Source organism: Pteronotus mesoamericanus, unplaced genomic scaffold, assembly GCF_021234165.1.
Source record: "Pteronotus mesoamericanus isolate MK-2021 breed Mesoamerican mustached bat unplaced genomic scaffold, CSHL_Meso_final contig_52, whole genome shotgun sequence".
NCBI lineage: Eukaryota > Metazoa > Chordata > Mammalia > Chiroptera > Mormoopidae > Pteronotus > Pteronotus mesoamericanus.
Window position 1 is genome coordinate 12677682 of NW_026555189.1, and position 23816 is coordinate 12701497.

Sequence of the window (23816 nt, forward strand, 5' to 3'; positions counted from 1 at the left end):
CCGGGGGGCGGGCGGAGGAAGTGAGCGCAGCGGGGAGGAATGCGAGCGGGCGGGGTGCGCCGGCCCGGGGCGGCGGGGACTTTTGGGTTGGCAGCCGGGGCAGCGGGAGAGGCAAGGCCGAGAGCGTGCGATGCCTCACTTTACGGTGGTGCCGGTGGACGGGCCGCGGCGCGGTGACTATGACAACCTCGAGGGGCTCAGTTGGGTGGACTACGGGGAGCGCGCCGAGCGGGATGACTCTGACGGTGAGGGTGCGCCCGGATGGGGCCTTGGCGGGGACAGGAGAGCCGGCCACAAGGGGCCCGCGCTCCCACAGAACACCTGGCCCGATCGCGCACACGTCGATGCGGGCTCAACTTTTCTTAGTCTGCGCCTCCGCTCCCAGTCCCTCGCTCCGCGAGCTCGGACACGACTTTCCTGGGCCCCGGCGCGCCCGCAGTCGGGACGCCCTCCCCACCCCAGCTCCTCCCTTGCTGGCCGCAGGCGGGGGCTGCAGACGTGGCCGCTGAAAGAGGCTAGGCAATCGGGCCGCTAGGCGCAGGAATAGCGGCGAGCCTCCATCTCTGGCCCTTCCCGGCTGGGAGCATAGCCGCTGCTCGGACCCCAGCCCCGTCACCTTCTATGAACCGCTTCCAGCCTCCTCTCTTTGCCCTCCCATTTGTGCTTCATCGCCTCTGACCCTGAGACTCCTCTCCCTCCATTCCTGTGCCTCCCTGAACTAGGGCCGGCAGGAGAGAAGCGAGTGCCTGCTGACGGGGTCTGTGCCTAAGTGCCTGTGGGCCCTCTCATGTTGATCCCCTCTAAGATCTGTAGGTACAGTGGACGTCTGAGGAGCTCACATGGAATCGAGCTTGTCTAGGTGCTTTACGTGACTTAACTCACTCAGTCAAACCACTTCGCCGCATGCGATAAGCCCTGTTACACTTAGGAAGGAGTGACTGAGACAGGAAGCAGTTGTATAATTTGCACCAGGGGATTCAAACCAAGGGCTAGAGACTCCTGCACCCTAACTCTTAGCCCAGGTGTTAGACCTGGGCCTGAAGGTGAGCCCCCAGATGGCTGTCCTTGCTAGGGCCCACTCACTCTTGGATTATGTGTCTGCATGTATAGTGGCACATGCATGTGTAATTGTGCTCGTTCAAGAGTGTAGCTGTATGTTATCGCAGGGTGAAGGTGGCATCAGGGTAGCACATTTCCATGGCCACTTTCCTGCAGGGGTGTCAGTGATGAGAATGGTAATATGACTGATGACAGACGCCTGTGTCTGTGACTGACCATGATGGCCATATGCCGAGAACACGTGTGTTGGTGGCATGTGTCAGGTGATGCAGACTTGACCTAGCTCTGTGTTGTCTGCGATGGTGACAGACAGCCTGATGTGGGTGATGGCTATATGTGAGTCACCTGGTTGCCATGTGAGAAGGTAGCACAGATCAGTGGCATGGGCTGCTGGACATCATGAGATTTTATAGGCTTGACAGCTGCGTTCGATCACACATCCCAGCCCCCACCCGTGGTGCCCTGTCCTGCCCCTAGCCCTGTTCCAGTGGTCAGAGCAGGAGCCAGCATCCCTGCTCCCTTTAGCTCTGGGAGGCTTTCTCCCCCAGAGGCTGGGCTGCGCTGCATCCCTGGGATCAGCCTGGACCAGTGGGCAGGCACATCTGAGTCTCGCCTCTGGCCCCGCCTTGGCCTCTCACAGGGCAACTGGAGGGACCTGGAGCCACATTGGCTGAGTCCTGCCAGGTCCCTCCAGGCTGGGCCAGCTCCTCCCACATCCCCCCTCCTCCTCTTACTCCTTTTCAGCCAGACCTTGGCTGTGTCTGCAGTATGGGGGACACTGTGCGCCCTGGTAAGTGGTTATGATTCCTCTTGGTGGGGGCTGCAAAGGGTTGGGGGCGCAAAAGCCGTGAGCCTCAGGTCCATCTCATGGGGCACCCCTAGCCTGGAACTTGAATCTCTCAAGGCCCATACCTCTGCTCCAAGCGGTGTAGAGGTCCTGGTGCCCCTGGCGGGTGCCTTGTGAGCAGAGGGATCAAGTGTGTCATCTGGACACCCACCTGCAGCGGGTGCATTCACACCTGTGGCCAGGAACACACCTATACGTGTACTTCGCAGGCAGCCCCCAGGCCCAGGCCATATTCTGGTTCACCAGGATTTCAGGTGGTATCTGAGCAGCTTCAGCCTGGCAGGCATGCCCAGACCTGCCCTGGAATTTTTAAAATAGCTGAGGGCAGTACAGACACCCAGACACTGCTTAGAGCACCCCCCCACCCCCACACACATATTCCCACAGTCCCAAGGGAACTGTCCTTAAATGAGGCTTTAGCGAACTCCAAGCAATGCCTACTGGGTGTCTGGCACCAGACTGTCCCTTTTCTGATTGATCGGGGCAGTTAGGAAAGTGGGTGTTACTATCTCTACTTCATAGAAGAGAAAGCCAAGGCCGCACAGAGAAGGTAAGCAAGTTGCCCTGGGTCACAGAAAAGAAGAGTCAAAAATCCAAGCTAGGGTGCCAGCCATCTGGGCACCAAGAGTCCTGAGTATGTGCACCCTGGGTGCCTCCTGGGACGGATTGTAGCTCAGCTCCTTCCTGGCTCTAGTAGATCCTGGGACCCAAGTTTGGCCCTTCTACCGGGTGACCTTGCCTCTGAATCTCTCTGAGCCTTACTTTCCTTGCTATTAAAAAGGGGTAAATGATACTGGAGGGTTGCTATGAGGACTAGAGGCAATCCTTGGAAGGGCTCTGAGGTGCCCCAGAGTCATGGCCGAAGGGACAGGGGATCCACTGGGTCTTAGAGGACCATCCACAGCCAGTTTTGGGGAACCGTTTCATGCCTGGTTCCGTGTCTTCAGGATACTAGTTCAGTCTCCTCAGAGAGACAAGGCAACAATAGTGGGGCAAGACAGCAATGCATGAGGTTAGAGTAATTTATAATATATTTCCAGGCTACTTCACAAAAGGTTCAGAAGAGATATACAATGCCTCTCTTGGCAGGCTTCACCTCTTGGTGTCTTCCCACAGGGCTTACCCTCAGAAAGATCAAAATCATGCAGAGGAAGGGGCAAGGACTCTGAGATGAGGCAGATGATGACTGCATCTAAGGAATAAATTTATCTTGGAGATTCCTGGCAGCCAAGGCAGAAAGGGAAAAAAGATGGGCTCTCTAGCTGCCATTTTCTGACAAAATGAAGCATCTGACTTATTTAGGAGAGAGATTTTTTTCCACAAAAATCCAAGAGTTCTTTTCACTGAATCCAAGAGACAATTTTCACTGAAGGGCCATCAATGTAACAGGCAGTGTTACGGTGTTACTGGGTTTTCACATTTTTCATGTGGCTCCTTATCCTGATCCTGAACAAGCATCAAGGGCACAGCAAATATTATAGGGTGTCTGAGGAGCTTATGTGACCCCTACATGGCTTTTACATGGCTTGGTGGGCCGGCTTGACCTCCTGCTGCCCTTGTCAACTGCGCCATTGGTATTGGCCTACATAGAACCTTGTAGCTTGTGGGACTGAGCTGCTTGGCTCACTTAGATACAGCTAGTTCAGGCTCCTTGGTGAGGTGATATATTGTTTTCACATGCTGTTTGAAGGAAAAGGGACTTTGCCCCAGAAGTTGTCATCAGCTTTACCTGTCAATCTCCTTGGTAATAAAGAATCCACATTGCAGCACCTGCTGAGTAATTGTTGACTCAGAGAAGGCAAGTTAAGTCTCATACTGATGGCAAGAGGATGTATCAGATTGGGGAGGATGCTTTATTCAGCATTCTTAGCTGCAAACAAGAGAAATGAAATTATAGACTAACTAGAAAAGGTTGGCAGGTAGACCTTAAAAAACCAGAGAAGGCCAGTACATGGCCCAAATACCCTACTAGTCTGGGTCTGTGACGACACTTCTCTTGACACCAGGCCAGCACTGCTGCCAGTCACCGCAACACCAGCCTGGCTTCTTTGAACCGCGAAGTCAGCTTCTCATTTGCTGTGAGGCCTCCAGCCGCTGTCGCAGCTACCAGACTGTCTGAAGGGAGAAAAAACAAAAACAAAACCCAACCACTCCGCGACTAGAAAAGGAGTACTTGGTACTTTCTACCTGCTTGATGGAAAATTGAGAATGTCACTTACTGAGAGTCACAAGGGACAACTTGGAAAACAGGAAAGAATGCAAACACCAGGCAGCCAGAAAAATCAGCCAAGCTTTGAGAGTTGAGGCAGGCTTATTTAAAAAAAAAAAAAAAAAGCGCGTCTGGTTCTTTTCTCCGAGGTTTCTTTGGAGCTGAGGCACTGTCTCATCAGCCTAGGGGACACATCGGCCCCACACCTCGACTCGGCAAGTGTCCGCAATCTGGAGGCAGGGAGGCCAAAAAGCAACTCTTGCCAGCAGTCCCTGCTCAGTCCTAACACCAACCACCCGAGCTTTCGAACACGACCCTAGACAGCCTCTTGGGCCTGCTTTCCGCGCCCTGGAGAGCTTCTTGCTTGCCGCTCCTCCCGGCATGCCCCTGGCTGCCCTCCAGGAGGCCCCGCCCGGTGCATGGTGGGGCAGCTAGCATGGTGGTCTCTGGCCATGGCGGCTGATGGCGCCCTATGTAGTTTCATCTACCTCGAAGGCAGCGCCCGGGTGGACCCTGAAGATACGAGAGCCTTGACCCCGGGCTCACTGGGTATTCCTGCTGGGCTGGGAAGGTGGGGCTTGGGGGCCTGAGGGCGGGCCAAGGCTGGACCACGCCCCCCAGCGGGCCCCGCCCCTTGGTGTTAACACGTGCAGGAGCGCTTTTGGGGCCTTCACACGGTTTCCCTCTGCTAGAGGAAATGATGTGCTGCGTTCTGGTAATTGGCCACTCGGACAACACTGGCTCTTCAAGGAGGCTGGTGGGATTTGGTGGGGAAACTGCGGCCCCACCTACTAACACTGGCCCCTGGAGTGCGCCCCAGAAATGACCTCTGTGGGCTGGCCTGCTAGCGAGCCAGCAGTGCAGGCCGAGGACCCAGGAGGCAGTCCCTGACAGCGATTCTGTCCTTCTCTCTCCACAGGACATGGCAGCCACAGAGAGAGCAGCCCTTTCCTTTGTCCCTTGGAGGCTTCCAGAGGAAACGAATACTATGACAGGAACCTGGCACTGTTTGAGGTAGCTGAGGAGACGGGCGGGCAGGGGCCTGTGAGCGACCCAAGCCACCATTAACAAGGCAGCCTGGACAGTTGTGCCTCTTGACGTCTGGGCTCCTCCTCCAGTCTCTTGTCTGTCTCACCTTCTTGGCAACCAGGCTGCGGTTCCCTTGGTCCCTTGAACTGAAAATGCTTTCCTAGAGGCCACTCACAAGCCCACCCTGTTACTACCTCCAGAAGTATTCACCTTTGACTTCCCTGCAGCCCTTCAGCAGAGTGACCACCTCAGGACTTCCTTTCTTCCCTTCTCTCTAGGGCTCTTGTCGTCCTAGACTTCTCTCTCCTTTGAACTCTTCCTTGTCCTTCCTAGTTGGTTCTTCCAACCTCATCCCTCTCAAGTCCACTAAGACCTGGTCCTTGCCACTGGATCTGCCCTCTTTCTGTACATCTCCATTTCAGTGGACACCTCTCTGGAAACATTCCTAGTTTTGTGCCTCTGAACTTGAATTGTATCCTTTTCAGACTCAAACTCAGAAGTTGGATCTGGATTCAGGGCATGATTTAGGCCCCTAAACTCTGACACACTCAGCCGCCCCCATGGAAGTTTCGCAGGCTCCTCAATGCCCACATGCCCCCCAAAGACCTGCATCTTCACTTTTTACTCCAAACCAGTGTCTGCTTGTGTGCAGGGTTAGAAGAGAGCTGACAGCTGGGAAAGGCTAAATGTGGGCCTAGGTAGGTGGAGGCATGGTGCTGGGGAAGTCATAGGAGCAGGAAAAGCCTCGTTCCAGGTAGGGGCTGGGGAGTCTGAGCTCTGGGAGCCTCCTGACTTGGAAAAGCAGCAAGTTTCTGTAACAAAGTCCTTGAGCTGGCTTCACCTGAGGATGAACTAGCAGGCCAGGATCCCACCTTGGGGATTGAAGTGGATTACTCTCAGGGCCTGGGGCTGGGGGTGGGGGCCATCTAGAAGGATCAGGGTTTGAGCAAAGAAGAGAGACTTTACTTGTCCCAGACATCCCCCTTTTGAATCCCTTGGTTCCCTGAGGTGACTAGGGGTAGGTGTTTTTGTGGGAGGGTTGAGGGCATATGTGAGTCTCAATGGCCCACTCATAGCTGGGAGGTGGCCAGATGGAACGGGCAGGATGAAGTGTGTCATCCTCCTGTTTGCCAGCCATGTCCTTCCCAGTGCCCTCTCCTGAGGCAGGTAGATTTCACAAATGGGTTGGTAGTAACCAAGGTGGGGCAGGGAGAAGCAGCTGCTAGGCCGAGCCTTTGAGTGCCAAATGCCGGGGTGTGGTGTCCACACCTGCCCAATTGTCTGGCTTGGGCTTCCCCAGGCAAAAGCTGGGATCAGGCCCAGGCCTGCCTCAGGGCTTGGCAAGGGGCCAGAAGCCCGGCTGCTGGCTACACACAGGTAGCCTGACACCAGCTGGGCCCATTGCCAGACCGCCCTGTGGCTCTGTTTACAGGAAGAGCTGGACATCCGCCCAAAGGTATCGTCTCTTCTGGGGAAGCTCGTCAGCTACACCAACCTCACGCAGGGCGCCAAAGAGCATGAGGAAGCTGAAAGTGGGGAGGGTACCCGCCGGAGAACATCCAAGGTGAGCAGGTCAAGGGCAGCAGAGGGGCCACTCCTGGTGGCTGCTCCTACACACTCAGCATCATGGAATTGGCAAGTTCCCCACATGGTTGTGAGCATCCCAGGGGAAGCGGGTGCCAGCATGGAGGATGGACACTGAGCGCCTTGTGCTCAAGGGGGCAGAGGGCTAGAGACGGCAGAGAACCAAGGAGGCCCTCAGAAATGACAGTGAGGGGGACAGCTGCCTTTACTCAGGCCTCTGTGAGAGGCATAATGCCTGGGGTCATGCAAGTCATCGCACAAGAAAGCTGTGGGGCAGGTGCTATTATTATCCCCATTTTACAAAGGAAGAAACTCAGTGTCAGGGGCGTTAAGTAACTCGCCTAAGATGACCGAGCTACCCAAGACTGGTGTGTAACACTGGGAGACACATTTGTGGGTTTATTGTGAGATGTGTGACTATGTAGAAGGCCTGATCACTAGATCCCGTCAAGGTGGATAAGGGTGCTACCTTTGGAACCAGGAACATGGTTGTCCCTTGGGGCTGTGTGACCTAGAGCAAGTGTCCCTTTTGCGCCTTCCTATGTTGGCTTCATTGGCAGACCGCTCCAACAGCTCTTGGATACCTTGAGTGCCTGAGGGGGCAGGGGGTGGTACATAGCACTGCCTCTTGGGGCTCCTGGTTCCTATCCGGGCCTCTGGCCCTTCAGCCTTCCTTTCTCTCTGTATGACTTTGCTCATCTTTGCTTAGCTCCCTGGTGTGAGCGGACTCAGTCCAGCTGAGGCCTAAGGCAAGGAACCCTTCTTCTCTGCCTACTGACTCCCTGAGACCTGGGAAGCAGCTGTGATTGGGAGGAGCATGGATCTGGCACTAGCTATAGTATTCTTGCTGGAGGTCAGCACAAGCAGAAAGAGCACTTGGTTGGGATAAACTGGGTCCCCAGCCTTAGACCTGCTTGTGAGTTTTGGGCCTTGCTGGGGTAGGCCAAGAGGAGAGGGTAGACCAGGCTGATGTGCACCCCTCACCTTGCCTCTCTGGGAGACAAATCAGCCCTCACTTCAGAGGGGCAGCTGAGATCTTGAGGTCACACAGACCTGACCTCCACCATATGCTGCTGGCTGGGATTACACTGGCATTTTCTGGAACTGCAGATAGTAGAGAACCCTGACTATCTGTGGCTATTCAGCCCTGCAGAGAGGCCTCAGCCTTTGAGAGTGTTGCTTGCAGTGGGTAGTAGGATCCTTGGGTAAGTGCCTCTTCCCTGTCTCTTAAGGGAGCTGTGGCTGGGCGTAAAGAGGCCCCTGAGAAAGGCTAGTAGTGCAGGTGGCTCTCCCTCTCCGCGAGCACAGCAGCGCCTTTCCCCTCCCCCTCTTCTTTCCCCCAGGCACGTTATTACCTCTATCCCCCCTAGGCTCCAAGGGCCCTTCTTTTGCCTCTGTAACGTGTTTCCTGAGCCCACCCCTTCTACCTCTGTGACTGTCTAAACAAACTTTTCTTAAGATTTTATTTACTTTGTAGAGGAAGGGAAAGGGAGAGGGGGGAAGAGGGAGAGAAACATTATTGTGTGGTTGCCTCTTGCGTACCCCCTAATGGGGATCTGGCCTGCAACCCAGGCATGTGCCCTGACTAGGGTATGAACTGGTGACCTTTTTGTTTCACAGGCTGGCCTTCAATCCACTGAGCCACACCAGCTAGGACAAACTTTCTTTTATTATAAAAAAGAAAAGAAAGAAAGAAAGGCTGTGTGCATCTCAACACTATTGAGAGGAAGCCTGGATTGGTAAAGGGCTGCAGGCCCTTGGCCTTATGAGGAGCCTGTGAGGATGCTGGGGTCCGCCCTTAGTTTACCTGCCCAGCTCACCTGGCCTTAGAGTAAGGATGTGAGAGGGTGCCTGAGTGTCCCAGTTTCGATGATTTTTCCATCAGGGAAAGAGGAGCCTGGTCAGGTCTACAGTGCGTCAGTAGAAAGCTAGGGAATTTGGGCCACTAAGCTGTGGTCCTTATGCAGGGTGGGCCTGAGCTGGGCCACAGAAAAGTAAGACTTAAAGCAGGAAGGGCAGGTCTCCAATCAGACCATGCCAAGACCCTAGGCAGCCTCTCCTTAGCGGCCACTGCACTTGGCTCTGGCCTTGTGACCTCCTGAGGCTGCCAGAGGTTATTTGGAGATGCAGAAAGCATTTCCGGCCCTGCCCTTTCCCACACTGCCTTTTTTCCAGAGTGACTCAGCCTGGAACTGAGGTGGGGCTGGGAGCTGCCGCTACAGTGGGTGGTCCGGGGTCTCTGAAAAGGGCTCTGACGGAGCCCAGATGAGGTCTATTTGTCACCTACACTGTGCAGGACAATTTGAGGGACCATTCATTCTTACTCAGGCCCTTGTGAGGTCTTTTAGTCTGCACATAGATCCTGCCCCAGATCTGGGCCCTTCAGAAGAGTTCCTGTGGCCACAAAGTTCTCTCTCCCACCCCAGGTCCAGGACAGCAGGCTTTGCGAGGGCACAGGTGGAAGCTCTTAAGCCCCACTACCCTGCGCTGCATTCATGGGGACTCAGTTCTTCAAGAAGGCGCCTTCACCTGCCCTGCCCCTGTGCTTCAGCCTCCGCCCTGGCCTTCTGGCTGGCCCCTATTCTGCCCTTAGATAGTTGAGAAATCCTGCCTGCATATGCCCATTAGACCTTCTTCACCTGCCCTTCAACTTTTTTTTCACTTGAATTTATTGGGGTGACATTGGTTCACAAAACCATACAGATTTCAAGCGTACAACTCAACAAAACATCAACTGTACACTGCATTGTGTGCTTATTGCCCCAAGCAGTCTCTTTCCATCCCCATTTCCCCCCTGCCCCCACCTCCACCTCACCCCACCCCCCTTTTCCTCTGGCTATCATCACTCTGTTGTCTGTATGTTTTTGTTTTTCAAAAGATTTTATTTATTTATTTTTAGAGAGAGGGGAAAGGAGGGACAAAGAGAAGGAGAGAAACATCAATGTGTGGTTGCCTCTTGCTCGCCCTCTGCTGGGAACCTGGCCTGCGACCCAGGCATGTGCACTGACCGGGATTCAAACCGGCGACCCTTTGGTTCACAGGCCAGCACTCAATCCACTGAGCCACACCAGCCAGAGCTGTTGTCTGTGTTTTATATATGAAGTCTGTCCAGAATGTATCCAGCCATGTAATATGAAAAATAGAGACATTTATTGAAGAAGATACAAGAAATATTGTACGTAAACAATGACACCTCAGTCCCCTTCAAAGTAGGCACCTCGGGACCTCACACAGTTCTCCCAGTCACCATCGGGTGCCCCATAGTAGTTTCCTGAATCTCATCAACAGCCTGAAATCTCTTCCCTTTCAAAGGTGATTTTGGAAAAACCAGAAATCTCAGGGTGCCAAATCTGGGCTATAGCAGTGCTGAGTCACCTGGTGATTTGATGTTTCACCAAAAAACTCTTTATGAAACATGATGCATAAGTGGGCACACTGTCGTGATGAAGCTGCCCATACCAGTGGCCCATAGCTGTGGACTTCTGAATCATCCGAATAGCTTCTGCAGAGGAATGTTTAGGCTTAATGCAAAAGTTGATACAGATCCGTTGCCCTATTTGCTCAATCATTTTGAATGAGACGGCCACACAGGACACAGACTCACTCAACAGTGTCTACCGCCCCCACTGACTAGTACAGTGAAGGTCATTGTTCACGCATGCCCATTCTAGTCCACTCTCCTTGGCTGCCAGGCTACATCAATGTAGCGTAAATCAGTCTCATTATATTAACAATGGCTGGACTTTTTCTAAATAGACCTCGTGTATATATATGTGTGTCTGTGTTTTTTCCCTTAATCTGTTCTTCAACCTTGAGTCTTGTCTCTATGTAGGATTTTCCCAACACATTGTCCAAGGGGCCTTCCAAGGCACCACTCCCTGGGCTTAGGAGCACCTTTTGGGTACCTGCAGGGCCTGCTGGTGATACAAAAGCAAACAAGCCAAGTCTACCCCAGTACGGTCATGGAACATTCGAGGGAATGGTTTCCGTGACCTGTAAATGACCACTATGATGGAAGGGTATATCAAATGCTGAGGAGATGCAAGGGGAAGTGCCAACTCTACCTAAGGCAACCCAGAGGAACTTCCTGGAAGAGAAAACACGGTTAAACCTCCCGAAGGTTTATCTAAAGACGAGTTTGCCAGGCAGTGAGGCAGGACTCACCCTCCCAGGGAGAGTCCAGCGCAGGCCTTGGTTCAGAAGCTCTGAGGGACCTATGTCGTTGGGAAGTGAAACTAACAATGAAGGGATGGGGCACATTTGGTGGCCCACACCATCGATTACAGGACAGACAGAGCGGAGAGTTTGGGCAGGCATCATGAGACTGAACTTGGCTTTCAGAGACCTGCCCTGGCGGCAGCAGAGGCCGCAGCGTGGAGAGGCTGACAGACATAGGAGGGCACCATCCAGCCGCCCCGAGTGTAGTGCCTCAGGTTCAAGGGACTAAGGCAGGGGCAAGGCAGGCTGCTCTGATAGCAACTTGAGAGGCACACTTTGTAGAACTTGGTGTCCACCTGGAGTGGCGTGGTGGGGGGCGGGGGGATTGGACCGAGGGAAGGCCAAGAACAAATTCTTAGATTCTGGCTTGGGTGACAGGGGGCCTGCTGGGTGAGAAGGTGGGGATGGGAGACAGACCTCCCTCCAGAACTTTAAAAGAAACGAGGAAGGAAAGGGGACAGTACCTTGACGGGGAGGTGAAGCTCAAAAGCTCCACACTTGGCATTTTGAAACGAGCCAGGTTTTATACCTTCCCAGTGCCAAACTATCTTCATATATAAAAAAATCAACTTAGACATTGGAGCTGTGACCCCACCCCTGCACTCCCCAGGACTCTGCTCAGGGTGCTCCTCTCCAGCTTGTTCTCTGCAGAACACCTCGGGGACTGCTGAGGGACTGGGGCTGGCCTTCCACGGTGCACCTGGGTCCCTCTGATGCTGTACATCTCCCCCCGCCTCCCGCTCCAGGCGCCCAGCATGGGCACCCTCATGGGGGTGTACCTGCCCTGCCTGCAGAATATCTTCGGGGTGATCCTCTTCCTGCGGCTGACGTGGATGGTGGGCACGGCCGGTGTGCTGCAGGCCCTCCTCATTGTGCTGATCTGCTGCTGCTGTGTGAGTATTCTAGCCGGGGCAGGGCCAGCGCCGCCCGGAGAGACTTCCCAGCTAAACTGCTCACATAGGCCCTCCTTCCCACAGACCTTGCTGACGGCCATCTCCATGAGCGCCATCGCCACCAACGGAGTGGTTCCAGGTGGGTGAGCACTACCCTGGGCCTGTTGGGGGTAGTGAGTCCAGAATCCACATTGAGACACCCAGTCTCCTCATGGCTCCTGCCCTCAAAGCAATTCTATGGTTGGGTCTTATTCCCTGAATCCATGACAGTTGCATCACTTAGGAACATCCTTGCTCAACAGAGTCTGAGATATCTGTTGTGTTCTGGTTTTTTGGTTTGTTTGTTTGTTTGTTTGTTTGTTTGTTTTTAAAAAGGGGGCTGGGGAATATTAGGGCAATCTGGCTGCCCTGGCATGTCACCCCATTGATTGCCAGGGTTGATTCAGCTGATCTGGCTGGGTAGGTGGGTGTCCCCTTCCTCACCAAAAATAAATAAATAAATAAAATAACAAAAAATTAAAGGGCTGAGGCTGTCAAAGAAGGTAATGGGGTGCACCCGGTGGCTCATGCCAAGGAGACTGGCCCACACCACGGCTTGTAGGAGAGTGCAGAGGGTTTCGGCAGGGATGATGAGACTGGATTTGGTTTTCGTTTCTTTTTTTCTTTTTTTTTAAGATTTTATTTATTTTATTTTTAGAGCAAGGAGAAGGGAGGGAGGAAGAGCGGGAAAGAAACATCAATGTGAGAGAGAAACATCAATTGGTTGCCTCACGTATGCGCCTCGTCCAGGTTCCAAACCCACAACCCAGTGAGGCATCTGCCCTCACTGGGAATTGAACCAGTGACCTTATACCCCATGGGACAACACCCGACCAACTGTGCCACATCAGCCGGGGCTGGAGTTGGTTTTCAGAGATCCTGTTTATTTATGTACTTAACAATGTATTCCTATCAGTATGGACTCCCAGATGTTTATTTTATTCCCTGGATCATAATCTAGTAATTCATTATTTATTTTGTTGTTCAAATTGTTCCACTTTGGCTGTTTAGCTATTCAGGTTGGCTCCTGTGCCTTTGTCTGGATCCTTTTTTTTTTTTTTAATTTTTATTATTTATTTTTAGAGAGGAGGAAGGAAGGGAGAAAGAGAGGGAGAGAAACATCAGTTGGTTGCCTCTCCCACATGCCCCATCCAGGGACCAAACTCCCAACCCATGCCTGTGCCTTGACCAGGAATCAAACCGGTGACCTTTTGCTTTGTGGGATGAGGCACAACCAACAGCCATACCAGTCAAGGCTAGATCCTTTTTTTAAATAACAGTTTTATTAATATTAGTATAAAAATAATAGCGGGGAAAAGGCAATACATGTTTACCTATAAGAGGGCTTGAAAGTTAGAAATGTAGAAAGGAAAATTGGAAGTACCCATAATACCACCATTCTGAATTCATAACTGTTAGCTTTTTGGTACATGGTCTTAGGATCTTGTTGTTTTTTTTTTCCAACTCCACGTCCCCCCATTCACCATACAGACCAGGCAGAGGGCCTGGGCTGACGTGTATATGGGGTGGGTTTTCTCTGCCTCCTCTTTCTGTACAGTCAGCGTAAGAAAACAGCCTGTGGTAAGCACCAGGAGGCTGGGTCTTGTAAAGTATCGAGAGATTATTTTGCCCAAACTCTATATGTGTGTGTATTTCTCAAATGTTGGAAATTTTTTCCAACATTTTTGTTTAGTTTAGTTTTGTTTTGTTTTTTAAGTAGGATTAATAGTATATTATCTAATTTATGTGATTATTTTTATGTGATTATTTTTCCTAGTCTTGGGTTGCATTTTTTCACTGTTGTATTATTGTTGTGAACAGCCTTGCACACGAATCTCTACTTACACCCCTGATGGCTCCTTAGGAGAAGGTCCTGGAGGTGGGATTGCAGCATGAAAGGGATTAACCTTTTCAAAGTTTCTTGATCCCTGTTCCTAGATTTTTCACCAGAGACATTTTATCAGGAGAAAATTCAACTGGCAACATGTCCCCTGCACCCCCACTGGCCCTGGGACCCAGTGTCGTCTCTCTCAGTCTTGCCAGGGGTGTTAGACTCTGCTGGGAGCACAGACTCAGGGCAGGAGGGTCAGCCATGGAAACTCACCCGGTGGCAGGCCCTGTGCTGGGCCCTAAGGACAAAAAACTTGCTAAGACATAGTTCCTGCCCTGGTCTGGAGGGATCGGACTAACAGACACAGCCCTTGGCAGGGTGAGGTGTGGTGAGAGGGGACATACCCAGCCAGTGGAGGCTGTTGGGACTGGCCTAAGTGCAGGGAGTTGGGGGACAGTGAGTCACTTAGGCACTGCTGCAGACCTGGAATTGCCTTGCAAAGTAATCCTTTCCCTGGCCTGTACTGGGCGTTGGAGTCAGATGGGAGTAGAGTCCAACTCCAGCTTGGCCACTTAAAACTATGCAGCCTTAGGCAAATCTTCCAACCCTTCTGCTCCTCTGTAAATGGAAAAATTCATTCCTGTCCCTCTGGGTGGTTATGAGAAGTTGTCACGGAGGAGGCCCCCTCGAAGAAGAGCCAGCCTTGACCTGTGTGCACTTTCTCTGTTGTAGCTGGGGGCTCCTACTTCATGATCTCCCGCTCACTGGGGCCAGAATTTGGAGGTGCAGTGGGCCTGTGCTTCTACTTGGGAACAACTTTTGCAGCGGCCATGTACATCCTGGGGGCCATTGAGATCTTGCTGGTGAGTGACGCGAGACCGTGGCCAACTCTGGTCTTGTCCAAACAGTCCCTTTCCCATAGGCCCAGGCTGCTCGTGCTCCCCTCGCCTCTGACCGGGGGCTGGGGCTTCTAATGTGGGAGGCCTCCTTGAGGGAGAAAGATCTTTGCTTAAGCCAGTCTTCCCTTCAGCCCCTCCCCTTTCCGGCTTGGACTACGCAGGGAAGGGGCCTGGCCTGGCTGCCTTCACCTTGGCCCTGGATGTTCCATTCACTCGGGCCCCATTTCCGCCATGGCAGGTGATCTGTAAACTCTTGCATTTAACTCAATGACAGATCTTGGTGGTGACGCAGAGCCTACCTCCCAGGCACAGGTAGACTCTGGCCAGGTCTGTCTCCCCCCAGGCTTCTGTGCCAAGCCCTTCAGTTCCACCTTATCCTTGTCCCTAAATCAGGATAAGCAGCCACAGGACCCTGCCTGGAGGTCAGTGTCCTCTCCGTGAGCCCAGTGTGTGTTCTGTCTCAGCTTCCCACTCCCCACTGAACTGCCCCAGCTGGTGAAGGAAGAGGTGGAGGGGTCATGGGGCTCATAGGGTAACAAGTGCCCACCCCTGGGGATCCAGACAATAGGAGAGGTTTAGAGGGACTGCTTGGCCTTCCCGTCTCCAGGTCCTCTGCCTGCAGTGTGGACCTTGTTCCTAGAACTACGTCAGGCGGGTGAGGGGAGGGCGGAGGTGGTTGTTTTTTGTTCATATTTCCACATTCCTGCATTTATTATTTGGGTTTCTTCTGTAAAGAAAATTTGGCCTTTCCCCCCATTTATTTATTTATTCAACCATGTATTTATATCAGTATGGACTCCTGGATATTTTATTCTTGGCTCATGATCCAGTACTATCATTATTTATTTTGTTGCTCAAACTGTTCCACTTTGGCTGTTTAGCTATTCACTATTTGAGTTGATTCCTGTGTCTGGATCCTTTTTAAATAGGAGCTTCATTAAAATATAATTCATATACTATACAATTCACTGCCCACTGAAAGTATAAAATGTAAAGGTTTTTAGGATATTCACAGAATTGGGCAACCATCACCACAATCAATTTTAGAACATTCTCACCACTCAAGAAAATCTATGCTAGTCCCCCTCCATTCCCCCCAGCCCTAGGCAACCATTAATCTGCTTTCTGTCTATAATCAGATCCACTTATTCTGAGCATTTCATATAGATGGAATCATATAGTATGTGGTCTTTTGTGGCTGGGTTTTTCTGGATACTCTTTTTTTTTTTTTTTTTTTTTTAATGACAGGATTCATTCTCTAAATAGGGAAATTGAACCTTCTCTGTCTGTTTCTTGTTTCAGACCTACATTGCCCCGCCAGCTGCCATTTTTTACCCAACAGGCACTCATGACTCATCAAGTGCCACCTTGAACAACATGCGAGTGTATGGGACCATTTTTCTAACCTTCATGACCCTGGTGGTGTTTGTTGGGGTCAAGTATGTGAACAAATTTGCCTCGCTCTTCCTGGCCTGTGTGATCATCTCCATCCTCTCCATCTATGCTGGGGGCATCAAGTCTATTTTTGACCCTCCCGTGTTTCCGTAAGTGATTTGGGAATACATCCTGGTGTTGCACTGGCATCTTTTCCCAGTAGAAGGCCTTTGATGCCCTGAGTCCTGGAAGCTGCAGGGTGGAAACAGGTTGAGACCTCCAGCTGAGCAGGTGATGATACTCCCCTCTCCCCACAGAGTGTGCATGCTGGGCAACAGGACCCTGTCCCGCGACCAGTTCGACATCTGTGCTAAGACAGCCATGGTGAATAATGAGACTGGGGCCACCAAGCTATGGAACCTCTTCTGCCACAGCTTCAACCTTACCACTGACTCCTGTGACCCCTACTTCCTTCTCAACAATGTGACCGAGATCCCTGGCATCCCAGGTGCAGCTGCCAGCGTGCTCCAGGGTGCGTCCCCACTCCTGACCCATGGGCCGAGCAGCAGGCAGGGAGTGAGCATGGAAGGAGAGCGGATCACAGAGCCGTCCTTGTGTGGCCAACTCAGGGATGGGGGGCAGGTCTGGCTGCCTTCCAGGCGCAGTAGTGTCCTCGCAGCCTGGCTCTTGGCAGCTAGGTTTCGGGTGAACAGAGCTTGTTTGGCCAGCATCCCAGGGCTGCAAAACCCCCAGAAAGTTCTGGCAGCCCCTCTCTCCCCAGCCACCAGCCCCTGACGCTGCCTGGGCTTATTCTCCCAGGAGCCATAAAGGGCTTCTGTCTTGGAGGCAGGCAGAGACAGGGCTCTGGCTTCAGCAACCTTTGCCTGTCAGACTTCTAGCCAGACAGCCCCTTCCCTGTGTCTGATGCTGCAGACATTGACCCAACGCTGCCCCCCTGAGCCCCCGGGGCCGCTCACATCTGCAGCCTCTGGCCGGGCTGCCCCAAACTGCCCCTGGGAAGTAGGTGGGGCTGCCGGTGGTGATGCTGCTGCCCCTGCAGAGAACCTGTGGAGCACCTACCTGGAGAAGGGAGAGGTGGTGGAGAAGCACGGGCTGCCCTCCACAGATGCCCTTGGCCTGAAGGAGAACCTGCCCCTGTACGTGGTAGCAGACATTGCCACATCCTTCACCGTGCTGGTTGGCATCTTCTTCCCCTCTGTGACGGGTAAGGCCCTCTGCCCACCCACCCAGCCCTGCCCGCGCTCCTGGGGAGCCCCTGAGGGAATCTCGTTGTTTTTGTAGGCATCATGGCTGGCTCAAATCGCTCCGGTGACCTCCGCGACGCCCAGAAGTCCATCCCGGTGGGGACCATTCTGGCCATTGTTACAACCTCCCTTGTGTGTATCCTTTCCCAGGCCTGGGGCCAGCAGGGAGGAGGGCAAGAGGCACTTGCCTTCTTTTAAGTGAACACATGTGTACCTTTCCCCTCACATTCGAGTGTGTGCACAACATAAAACCCTCAGTTGTAGGTGCCCCAGCGAGCCTCCTGGCCAAGGCTAGTGCGAGGGGCATGTGGGTCCTGGGTGGGCGATACGTGGGGCAGCAGTGCAGCGGAGGCGCAGCTTTCCTTGACGCGGCCGCAGACTTCAGCAGCGTGGTTCTCTTTGGCGCCTGCATCGAGGGTGTGGTCCTCCGGGACAAGTGAGTGAGCTGGGCCCCTCCCTGTGCCACGGGGCTCCGCTTTTGCCTACTTTGACACCAGCCCCCCCCCCCCGAAACACGTGGTCTCACACATATCCTCAGGCTGCTGGTTGCCAGTGGTAGTGTGTGCCACTGAGTGGATCAGGTCCCACCGGGACTTTTGCTTCTTAGAGAACGGTGACATCAGGATCAGGGCTGGGACAAGGAGAAAGGATAGGGGCTGGTCCACTGGACTTCGGTGCTGAGGGGCGAGAGCTGTGCCTGCCATAGCCATCCTTCCTAACCCCTGACACCCTGGCTCCTGGCGGCCCCACCCAGGGTTTGGGGGGGCTCTTTGCATGTAGCATGGCCTAAGCCTGGCCCCTGCAGGTACGGTGATGGCGTCAGCAGAAACCTAGTGGTGGGCACATTGGCCTGGCCTTCGCCCTGGGTCATTGTCATCGGGTCCTTCTTCTCAACTTGTGGCGCCGGTCTACAGAGCCTCACTGGGGCCCCGCGCCTGTTGCAGGCCATTGCCAAGGACAACATCATCCCCTTCCTCCGGGTGAGCCCTTTTGCACTCTCCCACAGCCTGGGTGCTCCTGGCCTCTCACACCGACTGGAGGGTAGGGGATACAGACGCATCATATTCTGCTGGGGCACATAGTGACCCCAGGGCCACAAAGCCACCATGAGGAGTTGCTAAGAGCTGCCCTGCTTCTGGCTCTGCCCAGCTGTTGGCAGAGTGACTTGGACACAGGATCCTCATGGCTGATCTATGGCTCATTCAGAGCAGAGAGGCCCCAAGAAACCTGGGGGCAGAGAAACTTGTGGAACCTATTGGGAAAGGCACAGATGTGGCCTGAGCCCCAGAGGAGGGACTTGGGGATGCTGGAGTCCAGTCTGTGGCTTGTGACCCAAAGTGTGGAATGGGGGTAATGGGACCAACTTCTCCCCTTTCTGACCCCACTGACCCTGGTGCGTGCAGGTATTTGGCCACGGAAAGGCAAATGGCGAACCAACATGGGCACTCCTCCTGACGGCACTCATCGCTGAGCTGGGCATCCTCATTGCCTCCCTGGACATGGTGGCCCCTATTCTATCCATGTGAGCTGGGGGCCAGGCCAGGGCAGGGGGGTGGTTTTGGGAAAGGATCCTTGAACCTTCAGCACCCCTGAGCCAGGGGCCGCAGCACCACCTTGTGACCTGGTCTGGTGTTGAGGGTGCAGCTGGGAGGCATGTCAGGCTGCGTGGGGAGAGGTTTGCCTGGCAGAGCTCAGCCTATCTCTGCATTCAGGAGAGAGCCTGACACTTATGTGGACAATGGGGCCTCCAGCCCTCCATGGGAGACTCCCGGACAGGCAGGTGGCTACCCTCCGCTCCTGGACAGTGCGAGCACCCAGTCCCGGGCACCTCGGTGAAGCCACCACTGTCCCACCAGTCTGTTTTCAAAGTTGTTTTCTTGTAAAGTTCTGAGATCAACTGGGCATTTGAGTCTGCCAGTGCCCTACAGGAGGCGGTCAGCATGTGGCCGTGCCCAGGGGTCCCTGCGGTTGCTGTGTTCACTGCTGCCGGTGTTGGGGCGTGCTCCATCATTCTTCACACATCTCGTTCTACTGCCAATGCTCTCTCTTGCTTCTTTGGTTATGATGGATCTACCCTTCACTGCCCAACTCAGCCTGTAGGCCTGGCAGGCTCCTCTTCCCCCAAAGCAGCCCCCCACCCCAGCCACAGGTCACAGTGATCTTTTGTCCCCCCAACACACCTCCACCCACTACTGCCCAGCCCCACCTGCACATAGTACACACCTGAAGCTGTTCTTGCCAGACGTCTTGGGTGGTGACCCCTCACTGCCCGAGCCAGAGGATATATCCCAGCCTCTAGCGTGTGGCTCTTCCTGGCAGCCCTGATGGGAATGACCACTCCCCCCTCATGGGGGTCCCTGCCCCCTGACCTGCCCTCTCTGGTAAGTCCTTCTGCCTCTTTATCTGCCATTCTCCAGCCAGTGGAGGGTAGAGGTTGCTGCCCCTCTCCTCAGGCCTCTGCACCTCAGCTGTCTCCCGGGAGGGTTCGCACAGCAGGCCTCGCCACATCCACACAGTCTCCCTCCAGTGTCTCTCATTCATTGTCTTCAGAATGGCCCTTGTTATCTTCTCCCTACTTGTTCCTCCTCATATTCATGACCTCCCCGAAGCCAGCTTGTCACCCGGGCCAGGCGCCTGGATGTTGAGCGCTGCTCGGCCCCCTCCTTTTTCTCAGCTCCACACTCGCTCTTTCCGCTGCCTCCTGCCCCCTTCTCACCTCCTCTGCCTGCACACAGTTGCCCATCCACTAGCCCTGGCTCTGAGGACTCCAGAGCAGTGGTCCCGCCTGCCTTAGGCGTGGGAGCGGGTGCTGTGAGGCCATGAAGACCTGGCTCAGCCCGTGCACGCCAGGGACTTCAGGTACTTGGCTGCCAAGAAGGCTGCTCTGCAACAACCAACCCTTGTGATGCAGGTTCTTCCTGATGTGTTACCTGTTTGTGAACCTGGCCTGTGCTGTGCAGACGCTCCTGAGGACCCCCAACTGGCGGCCCCGGTTCAAGTACTATCACTGGTGAGCACCCGCCGGACCCCTGAGCCAAGTCCTCTGACATGAGAGCTATTGGGGAAGCCAGGAGCCCCATTCAGGATGACGTTTGAGTTTCCTGGGCTGCAGTTGCTATTGGTGAGAGATTGGGGGGCTGGGGATCTTGGCCTGGGGCTGTACTGGTCTTTCTCTGATTCTGGCTCTTCCCCACTCTCTGGCCCAGGGCGCTCTCCTTCCTGGGCATGAGCCTCTGCCTGGCCCTTATGTTTGTCTCCTCCTGGTACTATGCCCTGGTCGCCATGCTCATTGCCGGCATGATCTACAAGTACATTGAGTACCAAGGGTGAGTGAGGGGTTGCCGCCCGGGCGGGGCAAGCGGGGCGGTCTGTATGTCGGGAGGGGAGGAGCTGAGCCATCCTTGGCCAGCCACCATTGGTGCTGGGGCTGGCGGCCTGTGATCCCCTCTATCTCACATACACCTGGACAGAATCCCCCGGGTGGGACCACAGGCTCACCAGCTTATGGTGGCCTCTGTAGGGCTGAGAAGGAATGGGGTGACGGGATCCGAGGCCTGTCCCTGAGTGCTGCCCGCTATGCACTGTTGCGGCTAGAGGAGGGGCCTCCTCACACCAAGAACTGGCGGTGAGTTCATGCCCGGACTGGCAAAGGCCACTCTAGGTTCTCAGGGGGCACTGTGAGGGTAGGACGGTCGAGAAGTGCTGGCTTCCCCTCCCTGGTCCATGTTTCCCATCCTGCTTGTTGAGCCCTTGGATCTCTGCTCCCCAAACCTCTGGGAGCCTGAGAGCTGAGAAGGGAAGAAGAAAAGGGCGCCTTGGAAACCTCTGGCCCTGGTCTCAGGCTGCCTCCCCATCTGGCCACTGTAGGCCTCAGCTGCTAGTGCTGCTGAAGCTGGACGAGGACCTTCATGTGAAGTACCCGCGGCTCCTCACCTTTGCCTCCCAGCTGAAGGCGGGCAAGGGCCTGACCATCGTTGGTTCTGTCATCCAGGGAAGCTTCTTGGAGAGCTATGGCGAGGCCCAGGCTGCTGAGCAGGTACCTGCTACGGGGGGCGGGGAGCTGAGCCGGTCTAGAGGTGTCCAGGCTGCAGCTGGCACATGGCGGGGCGGACCAATTCTGGCCAGCCAGGTGGACAGCAGTGCTGCCACCTAAGAGCTGGGGCGAGGATGGGTGCTGCTGTCCCATCCACAAAACACGGCCCCTGGGTGAGCGGCTTGCCTCTTCCCTTCCCCAGCCCCAGCAGAGGGGATGCTGATGGGCTTGGCTTCTGAGCCTAGTGTGTTCCCCACAGACAATCAAGAACATGATGGAGATTGAGAAAGTAAAGGGCTTCTGCCAGGTGGTGGTGGCCAACAAGGTGCGTGAGGGGCTGGCCCACCTCATCCAGTCTTGCGGCCTGGGCGGCATGAGGCATAACTCCGTGGTGCTGGGCTGGCCCTATGGCTGGCGACAGAGTGAGGACCCACGTGCCTGGAAGACCTTTATTGGTGCGTGAGGGGCCGGGGCTGGGGCCTGGGCTTGGGCTCAGCCATGGGGGACAGGAGCCAGGACTCCAGTGAGAGCAGGGCTCCAGGCTGGCAGTCAGCAGTGTCCTTCCTCCCCAGACACCGTGCGCTGCACCACGGCTGCCCACCTGGCGCTGCTTGTGCCCAAGAACATCGCCTTCTACCCCAGCAACCATGAGCGCTACCTGGAGGGTCACATCGACGTGTGGTGGATTGTGCACGATGGCGGCATGCTCATGCTTTTACCCTTCCTGCTGCGCCAGCACAAGGTGGGCCAGGGAGGTGGGCCCAGGTGAGAGCGGCTGGGCCCTTGGAGAGGTGGGGCGTGCCTGAAACACCCACCTGCTCCGGTGCCATAGGTTTGGAGGAAGTGCCGGATGCGCATCTTCACAGTGGCCCAGATGGACGACAACAGCATCCAGATGAAGAAGGATCTGGCTGTTTTTCTGTACCACCTACGCCTTGAGGCAGAGGTGGAGGTGGTGGAGATGGTGAGCCACCCGCCCCAGTGTGGCCCTGTGGGTACCCTGCCCGACATAGCCCAGTCCTCACAGCCCACCCTCTCCCCAGCACAACAGTGACATCTCTGCATATACCTACGAGCGGACGCTGATGATGGAGCAGCGGTCCCAGATGCTGCGGCAGATGAGACTGACCAAGACTGAGCGGGAGCGAGAAGTCAGTGGCCTTGGTTCAGGGCATGGGTGGGTGACTGGGTCAGGCCTCTGGAGACACCATCAGGTGGGGGCATCAGAATGACTTGCCCCAGGCCCACCCATGTCAGCGCCCATGCCCCTGAGGCCAGAGAGGCCAGCCAGGCCCTCTGTTCCCAGGGCACTGAGGCTACTTCCTGATTTTCTTCAGGCCCAGCTGGTCAAGGACCGGCACTCAGCCCTAAGGCTGGAGAGCCTGTACTCAGATGAGGAGGATGAATCTGCCGCTGGCGCTGACAAGATCCAGATGACATGGACAAGGGATAAGTACTTGGCTGCTGAGCCCCGGGACCCCAGCCACGCCCCTGACAACTTCCGAGAACTGGTGCATATTAAGCCGTGAGTACAACAAAAACAGATCCAGCCACATTGGGGCCTGGGGGTGGAGGGTGGACAAGCTCTGCGGGTGGGCCGGGGGTGGGGCCCCATCATCAGCTACAGTACCTACAGGGACCAATCCAATGTGCGGCGCATGCACACTGCTGTGAAGCTCAACGAAGTCATTGTCACACGCTCTCACGATGCCCGCCTGGTCCTACTGAACATGCCCGGCCCACCCAAGAACAGTGAGGGTGATGAGAACTGTATCTTTTTGTGGAGAAGCAGGCAGTGGGGAGGTGGCCAGCATGTGAGGTTACTGTGGGTGCCACTGGGCAGGGGGTGCCAGATTACCCTCTCTTTGACTGATGGGCCAAGCTTCCCTGGTTCCCCTTGGTCCTGGTGCTGCTTCTTTGACCTGATGACCTACAGACATGGAGTTCCTGGAGGTGCTGACCGAGGGTCTCGAGCGGGTGTTGTTGGTTCGTGGCGGTGGCCGTGAAGTCATCACTATCTACTCCTGAGCCCAATACAGACAGACTTATGGCCTAGAGTGGAGGTGTTCAGGGTAACACCCTCTCCCTGCACACATCTGCCAGTCCTGCTTTGCCAGCCCTGCCCTGGACCCTGCTTTGGAGATTGGGCCTGGGCCTGGCAATGGAGATGGATCCAGGGTCCTGCAGGACCCTGAGAAGTTTGGGAACTTTCCCTGCTCAGCACCCTGGGAGGCCTGCCCTGGCTGGAGAAGACTGGTGGGCGCTGACTTTGGGTTTGAAGGCAGCCAGCCCAGGAACGCTATTTATTGAATATTTATTGTTGGGATGTCACCATCAGAGAGAAGGGGAAGGGTGACAAGGGAGGGGGTCCTACCCAGCCCGCCTGCAGAAGACCTGGCTCAGGCTACTGTGGGCAGGACCCCCACCAAGCTGAGCCTAATGCAGCCAGCCAGCTGAGGCCTGACTTTTTTCAATAAAACATTGTGTACTTCTGGGCCTCCTGCTGCCCAGGCTCTGTTTCCCCTGGCGCCAAGGG

The 23816-nt window shown here is 54.7% G+C and overlaps 1 protein-coding gene and 1 non-coding gene across 3 annotated transcripts; one reads left to right on the forward strand and one right to left on the reverse strand.

The window, feature by feature from the left end:
* Positions 1-72: 72 nt before the first annotated feature.
* SLC12A4 (solute carrier family 12 member 4) lies at positions 73-23795 on the forward strand. 2 transcript variants are annotated; one of them, XM_054579297.1, is made up of 24 exons: positions 73-245; positions 5035-5129; positions 6577-6708; positions 11693-11839; positions 11924-11978; positions 14442-14572; positions 15911-16152; positions 16300-16514; positions 17043-17207; positions 17285-17383; positions 17626-17683; positions 18053-18227; positions 18651-18769; positions 20159-20257; positions 20454-20573; positions 20768-20872; positions 21115-21283; positions 21540-21735; positions 21853-22022; positions 22113-22244; positions 22324-22431; positions 22618-22805; positions 22917-23050; positions 23217-23795. In XM_054579297.1, exons 1-24 carry the CDS (start codon positions 131-133, stop codon positions 23306-23308), a joined length of 3261 nt encoding a protein of 1086 aa, XP_054435272.1. In that variant the 5' UTR covers positions 73-130; the 3' UTR covers positions 23309-23795. The 2 variants fall into 2 exon arrangements, with proteins under 2 accessions (XP_054435272.1, XP_054435274.1); XM_054579299.1 differs by lacking the exon at positions 20768-20872.
* LOC129075328 (small nucleolar RNA SNORA51) lies at positions 13345-13476 on the reverse strand. The gene has a single exon (XR_008529632.1). It is a non-coding gene; the product is annotated as a small nucleolar RNA SNORA51 (small nucleolar RNA).
* Positions 23796-23816: the final 21 nt, after the last annotated feature.